The sequence below is a fragment of the Strongylocentrotus purpuratus genome, unplaced genomic scaffold (genome assembly GCF_000002235.5).
Source record: "Strongylocentrotus purpuratus isolate Spur 01 unplaced genomic scaffold, Spur_5.0 spur5_scaffold_14, whole genome shotgun sequence".
Lineage (NCBI taxonomy): Eukaryota > Metazoa > Echinodermata > Echinoidea > Camarodonta > Strongylocentrotidae > Strongylocentrotus > Strongylocentrotus purpuratus.
The window spans coordinates 23,446,743-23,455,289 of NW_022145599.1; the positions used below are offsets into that span (position 1 = coordinate 23,446,743).

Below are 8,547 nucleotides of genomic sequence, written 5' to 3' on the forward strand. Positions count from 1 at the left end.
TTGTTTTCACTTGCTCGTCTCCCTGAAAAAAAGAAAAGGATTAGCATTGCCTAACATACAATTGTGTCTGCCCCGACTGGCCCAACCTGTAACCATGGCAACCATAACACCCAATTTATGTACCAAATGTTACTAAAAGAGACTAATTCATTTTTTCTCGCTCGCTACGCTCGCTCGCGAATAAATGAAATAGACATTGCTTTGAAAACAATTGTGCCCACCCTTGACCTGCAACAATATCATTAAAAATGGAAGTGTTTTTTCGCCCTCGCCAAAAAGGAATTGATATCGTGTTAAACGCGATTGCGCCCATCCCGACCTGCACCAATAAAAACAAGTTTATGTATTAATTTCTATTAAAAGAGAATTAATTTTTTCTGCATCGCTATGCTCGCTCACCAAAATGGAATTGACATTTCTAACAAAATATGTGTGCCCCCTTGCCTGCAACGAAAATCCCAGTAAATAAGTACCGAACGCTATTTTGAGAGATATTGTCTCCTCGCTCGCCAGAATTGATGAATTGATTGATTTTAGTGATTGATATAATTATGAGTTGATTTGTTTTTTTGTTTTACCCTCTCTTGCTACGCTGTCTTTACAATTAACCTACAACAAATTACCTGTTGATAATTATGTACCAGACGTTAATCAAAGAAAATTTGGTTTGCTCACTAGCTATACGCTCCCTCGCCAATATGGAATAAAAATCACCTAAAACATAATTGTGTAAGCCCCGACCTGCAACAAAAAACCTGAAAATTATGCACCAATCATCATTAATTTTGTTTTGCCTGCCCACCAAAATGGGATTGACATTGGCTTGAACACGATTGTACCCACCCCCGACCTGCAACAACGAAACAAAGTTTATGTTCCAATTCATTGAGGAAAATTGAACCAAGTTTAATTGGTAATTATTTTTTATAATTTTTTTTTAATTTTTTTTTTTAAAGTTTTTTTTTCTTGATCGCTACGCTCGCTCGCCAAAATGAAATTTACATCGCCAACGTGCCTGCCCTAACCTGCAACAACTAGTTAATAATTATGTACCAAACATTATTCAAAGAGGTTTTGGTGTGCTCGCTCGCCAAAACGGAATTAACATCACCTTAGACATGATTGTGTAAGCCCTGACCTGTAACAAAAAAACCTGAAATTTATGAACCAATTATCATTACAAAAAATGTTCTCGCTCGCTACGCTCGCTCGCCAAAATAGAAATAACATCGCTTTGAATAATCACGTCCCTGACATGGATCAATGAAATCAAGTTTATGTACCATGTTCTCACCGTAGAGAAGTGATCATTAAAAAAAGAAATGTAGGGGGGGTTGCGTGCCCGCCAAAATGGGATTGAAATTGCCTTAAACACGATTGTGCCCGCCCCGAATTGCAACAATGAAACAAGTTTTATATACATGTAGCAATTCATTAAGAGAAAAGTGTATTTTCGCTCGCTAGCTAAAATGGATATAAAATCACCCTAAACACAATATTGTTCCCGCACCCGGCATGGGACAATTGGACCAAGTTTAAGTGACAATTATTAAACAAAAAGGGATTTTTTTTTCTTGCTCGCTACGCTCGCTTGCAAAAATGAAATTAATGTGGCCAACAAATGATGTGCCCACCCCAGACTTGCAACAATACCGGTTTATATACCAAACGTTACTTAAATACACTGTTGCTCATAAAGGTGGAATATTTTTTTTTTATCCCAATTCATGGAATTATTTTAAAAATTATTTAAAAATAATAGATCTAGATAATAGTACACATTCTCAGATTTTATTGAATAATAATTTAACAATGTGTGTTTTGCGTGACTGCTAAAGCATGTGTATGCTACTATGCTTATCAAATAGGGGACCTACGCCCTTTAGTCATAAATGACAGTAATGAGGATTAATGCCCCACAAAAAGGCACTAATATAGCAAATCGACACGGTTTTGATCCTGGGGCCTCACAGTTACGAGGCCTTTGCTTTGTCACTGAACCATGACTGTACGCAGCGGGGGCTAGTGTAGGGCGGCAGTTTCCATGAATTAAAAAAACACAGAAAATTCAATAAATTTTCAATAATTCATTGCATTTTACCCCGGTTCCCAACATAAACAAATCCTCTGTGTGCCCATGCCTTGAGCCATAATGCATTACTCTACAGAGGATTTTTTATGTTGGGGACCGGGGTAAAATGCATTAAATTATTGAAAATTTATTGCATTTTCTGTTTTTTTCTTCAATTTATGGAAACTGCCCCCCTACCCTAGCCCCCGCTGTGTACAGTCATGGTTCAGTGACAAAACAATGGCCTTGTAACTGTGAGGCCCAAGGATCAAAACCGTGTCGATGTGCTATATTAGTGCCCTTTTGTGGGGCATTAATCCTCATTACTGTCATTTATGACTTAAGAGCGTAGGTCCCCTAGTTGATAAGCATATTAGCATACACATACTTTAGCAGTCACGTTAACCACACATTGACAAATTATTATTCAATAAAATCTGAGAATGTATACTATTATCTAGATCTATTATTTTTAATTTTTTTTTTTAATAATTCCATAAATTTGGGTAAACCAAAATATTCCAACTTTATGAGCGACAGTGTATATATATTTTTTCCCGCTCACTCGCCAGAAGTGAAAATTAGCATCCCTTTTTTTGTTTTGTTTCGATCGCTTGCCCCCCTCCCCCTCCCCCCTGACGGAGTACCCCAGGTACGCCACTGGCTAGTGATAACGTACGTCGGGGTGGATGTGCTTTTCGTTTAAACAAAAAATGAATTTTTAACGATTTTTTAAAAAAACGTCCATAGGCTAACATGTTAGGCTGCTGACTCGGACCATGCTCTGACGATAGGGGGCGTTGTGAAATGAGACTAAACGGAGCAATATGTCAACATTTGTTCTGCTTTAAGTGCCAAAAAAATAGCAGGAAACTGAATAGTGATTAAATTTTGAAAACGAAAAAATACGTTAACATGTTAAGTGCAAAAAATAGCAGGAAAATAGTCATTAACTTTTAAAGACAAAATAATAGTATAAAATAAGTAAACATATGTTATGTAAGTGTAAAAAATAGCAGTAAAATAGTGATTAACTTTTAAAAGACAAAAAAATAGTACAAAAATAGGTTAACATGTTATGATAAGTGCAAAAAAATAGCAGGAAATAAAGTAGTCAAAACATCTAAAAGAAGAAAAAGTAGTTTAAAAATAGTGCATAAAAAAGAGACACAATTGGAGAAAATAGTGAAAAAATAGAAATAGCTAGAAAATAGTCAAAAAATAGCCACCTCGTTGGGGAAAATGGAAAAAATATATAACAAAATATAGTGTAGTTTTTTTTTTACTATTATTTAAGAAAATAGCCAAAAACTACATGATCAAGAAATCAAGAAATAGCGAAAAAATATATGAAAAATAGTGAAAAAATATTTTTTTCTGCTGGTCAAAATGACTGGGGAACTAACAACAACTTGTTCTATTATGTGAAGCTACATTACAATCTGCGGTAGCAATAATCATGGGCATATGATATAGGTCATTTGTTGAACATGTAGATATAAAATGATATCATATCAGAGGGGGGGGGGAAACGTTCCAGGGGCAGTAGCGTAATGAGCAAAAACGTTTGGAAGCCCCGGTAGGGAGTCAAGGGGGTGAGCCATCGGAAGCTCGGGGTTTTATGGTATTTAATTACGGTTAGATGAGCATCCAGGGGCCCTCTTTAGGCCATTGATGTAGTCCAGGGGGCAGAGCCCCCGGAAGCTCAGGGGTTTTAGGAATTCAATAATTACGGTCAGGTGAGCATCCAGGGGCCCGACTTAGGGCCCGGTTCAGGGGGCAGAGCCCCCGGAAATTCAGGGGTATTAGATATTTAATTATGGTCAGATAGGCATCCAGGGGCCCGCTTTAGGGTCCTTGGTGGGGACCGGGGCGGAGCCCCCGTAAGCTCTGGGGCTTTAGGCATGTAATTACGGTCAGATGAGCATATTTTGATACCTCATTTGTGACAATGGCAGGTCATTTATTTTTTCTCTTTCTCTTTCTTTCTTTTTCTCTGTAACCGGGGGGGGGGGGGGGGGGAGGGGGGCTCGAGCTCAATTGTTTCTGCAGGCCCCGATATGAAAGCTTCTAAATAAGTATATTTTTCGCCCGACTGTAAATTTGGGAATTTCTAATTTTCCAACAAACATAAAAAAAGGTATGACTTACACAAAAATTGAGAAAAAATACCGGAAAATGATGTCATTTCAGCAACATTCGTAAATCACTGGTATCGAATAAGAAATACCCCCCCCCCCCAATCATTGCGCCAGCGTTCAGGGACTCATGTCTTCTCACCCCTATAACAAAAGTTACACACGCTTTCCCATCCTCTCACAATATTTCTACGATATATGCGCGTATAATATCGTTTAGGAGATTGCATGAATTCCTGTTAAATTTCCTTTTCTTTGAATGTGATTTAAATCAGGTTTTCATTATTGTTATGTTCATTGTGTTGAAAATATAAACCATCTTTACTCCTTTACTGCTTTCCTTCTTTTTTTTGGTGGCAGCAAATGTGTAGTGAAAGCGAGCTCGATCAAATTCTTCGGGACGATTTACTCAGATGAAGGAATCAGTCCCGATCCCTGCAAGGTGGAAGATATCCACACAAACATGCCTACCCCCACAGGATAAGGAGGACCTTCAGAGGTTTCTAGGCATGATGAACTTCCTGTCACCCTACATCCCGAACTATGCAGACCAAGTTGCTATTTTGCGTGATCTCATGAAGAAAGATGTCCCATTCATCATGTGGCAAGAGGATCACCAGGAGGCATACTGCCAGCTGAAGAAAGCTATCCAGCAAGACAGCTAGCTTGCTGAATTTAGTACTACGATCCAGGGCTACCTAGCTGTCACCCTTGAAGTAGACGCGTCATCCAAAGGATTGGGAGCATATGCCTCTCACACCATGGAAGGCCTGTGCCATATGCCTCGAAAAGTCTCTCTCCCTGCCAAGCCCAGTACTCAAATATTGAGAGGGAGACACTGGCACTTGTCTTCGGGATTACCCGATTTCACACTTACCTCTTTGGGAGAGACTTCAATTACTAACTGACCACAAACCGCTTGTGACGATATGCAGCAAGCCACTCACAAGTGCCCCGCTCAGGCTACAAAGGCGCTTAGTGAAGATTCAATGATACAACTTCACAATTGAACACAGACCAGGAACAGAGATGATTATTCCTGACACGCTCAGTAGACTGCCAAATCCGACGAAGGCAGAAGACATTCCGCTGGATGTCCACGTAGAAACTACTGGATGAGGTTGAGGACCCATTGGGTATCGATCTGCTCCATTTCGGGAGCCTCAAGCAAGAAGCACTACAGAAGGAGACTAACAGGGATCCTATTCTACAGCAAGTGTGTGGCTGCCTTCATAAATCTTTATATGAAGGAGTTTCGTCTAACAATAAATCCAACTGTTGTTATTCACAAGGCACACCGATGAAAATTAACACTGGAAACAAGTTGCTAAAGTCCAACCAACTTCTGTTTTATTCAGCAACTCGTAACTTCACTTTCATATCTTCGGTAAAACCTTCAGGTTAATTACTATCTCCGGTAAACCTTCAGATAACAATCTGTAATGATAATAAACAAACAAACAAATAATGAATAAATGTTTCAGCATGTTAGCATATGAAAACCCTATAGCTAAATTAAAGATACTGATTACTACACATTAATATATGACACAAGATTAAAGTTAAACTGGATTAAATATCTATGTGAACACACCCTGCATTGAAACTATGAAGTAAACTATTAAACAGTACACACAAGCAAACGTACATGAGTGTGAACAGGGCCGCATTCAGACGCGGTTCGTCACTTAAGTTCCTATGCTAAATAACTAACAAAGAAATTGTTTCTTTCCTAAACACTTAGTTTTGCTCTAAATTCGACATGAACTATATATATAATAAACAAGTTATCATCTACATAGTAGCAGAATCTTTGCTACTTTGAAACACTTAAATGTACTGTAACTTCTGCTGACGAAGACAAAGAACTCGGCTTTCTACACTATACATAATACACACTCATCTCTTTGTCTACTCCTAAAAGCTAGGTACAACATCTAACATCATCTTTCCGAAACTCCTATAAAATTCTACCAAACTCAACTGAGATTATATTAAGATACATCCTAGCATTCTAGTATATATCAAATAACATATATAGAAATAGATATCGTATTCTTACCGAATTGGGCCTGTAGTTTGTTCCACAAAATAACTAAAAACTTTCTGCTGCAATGTTATGTAATTCGGACCTTACTGCATCACTTCGACATTCAGAATGACTGGAGTTTGCTTCTCCCAGAACATAGGTTGAGAAGAACAAAGAACTTCCTGTCTCTGTGACTCGTATAATCTTAAAGTAAACAATAGCCTCCAAGATATGCTGGTAGGCATATTAAGACGCTGGTAGTCTCATAATAAGACTCTTCAAACTATATAAGAAATGCACATTTCTTCACTACATCCTGATGTAGTGACAAAGTGAAAGAATTCACTCATGCTGGTTGGCCTGCAACTATTCAGGAACTTCCAAACGATTTGCGCCCATTCTGGCCATTTCGTGATGAACTAGGCATGTCTGGAGGTGTCCCCTTCAAAGGCAGGCAGGTGATCATTCCCCAATCTATGAGACAAGATATCCTTCAGCAACTGCACAAAGGCCATCCGGGCATCGAGAAGATGAGACTCCTAGCGCGCCAGTCGGTTTACTGGCCAAACATAAATCGCCAGATTGACGAAAGTGTCAGACTGTGCAACCAATGCCAGGAAAGGATGCCCGAGCAGAGAAGGGAACCACTCCTTCATCATGAAATCCCTATCACACCTTGGACCAAAGTAGGCATGGACCTGTTTGAGTTGAATATGGTTCAGTATCTTCTTATAGTTGATTATCACTCGAAATTCCCAGTCGTACATCGGTTGACTTCCACAACGAGTGCAAGTGTGGCGAATGCTGTAACTGGCATATTTGGCCTTCTGGGATCTCCTACAGAGATTATGTCAGACAATGGCCCACAATTCATCGGTGCCGCTTTTCAGCAAATGTGCAAGGACTGGGGAATTACGCATCAGACCTCCTCACCAAGGTACCCCCAATCAAACGGACAAATAGAGCGTACGCTCCGAACAGTGACTAAGAGATCATACGGAAAACACAGGCAACTGGAGTACAGCAGCAGCTCTACTAAACCTACGATGTACTCCAGTGGATGCCCATCTTCCATCCCCAGCCGAAATGTTCGGCCGCCAAGTCCGAACACTACTTCCTGCTAACCTTGATTCGAATACAACATATCAAGGACAAAAGAACCAGGAACGTTTGGAGCAGCGCAGGGGACGCATGAAGACGGACTACGATGCGGTTGGAAGCAAGCAATTAGAGCTCCGCACTCAGAGTAGGACAGAAAGTCCGCTTCCTGGACAAAGAATCCCACACTTGGATTCCAGCTGAGGTGACAGACTTATGTAATGATCTATAGGCCAGGTCGTACATAGTCACAACCCCTAATGGCACGCGACTCAGAAGGAATGGAGATGTCCAACAGATGGTAACCCGACACATGCTCCGTCGACGATTGCTCCGCCGACATTTACTCCGCAAAACGCGACAATTGCTCCGCGACATTTGCTCCGCGACATTTGCTCCGACGTCAAATGCTCCGCCGACAGGTGCTCCGCCTACAGTTGCTCCGCCGACAGTTGCTCCGCCGACAATTGCTCCGCCGACAGATGCTCCGCCGACAATTGCTCCGCCGACAATTGCTCCGCCGACAATTGCTCCGCCGTCAATTGCTCCGCAAAACGCGACAATTGCTCCGCCGACATTTGCTCCGCCGACATTTGCTCCGCCTGAAGCGACACTTGCTCCGCCGACATTTGCTCCGCCTGAAGCGACAATTGCTCCGCCGACATTTGCTCCGCCGACAATTGCTCCGCCGACAATTGCTCCGCCTGAAACGACAATTGCTCCGCCGACAATTGCTCCGCCTGAAACGACAATTGCTCCGCCGACATTTGCTCCGCCGACATTTGCTCCACCGACATTTGCTCCGCCGACAATTGCTCCGCCGACAATTGCTCCGCCTGAAGCGACAATTGCTCCGCCGACATTTGCTCCGACGACATTTGCTCCGCCCAAAAAGTGTCCCATAAACTACAAATGCTACTAGTACTACGACAAATGCTTCGCCGACAATATTTTCTTTACACCTATTTTTTTCGTTTCTTTTTTTCTTCTTCATTTTCTGAATGCATTTCTTGAAATAATGTAGATGAAATGAAATGAATGAATGTTGATGAAGTGGGAGGAAAAAGGAGTTACCTAAAAGTCATTTCGAATATACTGAAATAACTTTCCATCTATCACTGTACGTCCCATATAATGTATACTAAACACTCATTACATGTCGTGGGAAGTTTTAAAAAAAAAGTAGAGCAGCAAGCCACATTCCCCAATAC

General features: G+C 40.8%; 1 protein-coding gene across 1 annotated transcript; it reads left to right on the forward strand.

Annotated features, from left to right (window-relative positions):
* Positions 1-5,314: 5,314 nt before the first annotated feature.
* On the forward strand, positions 5,315-7,567 carry LOC115923553 (uncharacterized protein K02A2.6-like). Its single transcript, XM_030984507.1, has 2 exons — positions 5,315-5,425; positions 6,571-7,567. The coding sequence occupies exon 2, from the start codon at positions 6,664-6,666 to the stop codon at positions 7,360-7,362; it is 699 nt and encodes a 232-aa protein (XP_030840367.1). The 5' UTR covers positions 5,315-5,425; positions 6,571-6,663; the 3' UTR covers positions 7,363-7,567.
* Positions 7,568-8,547: the final 980 nt, after the last annotated feature.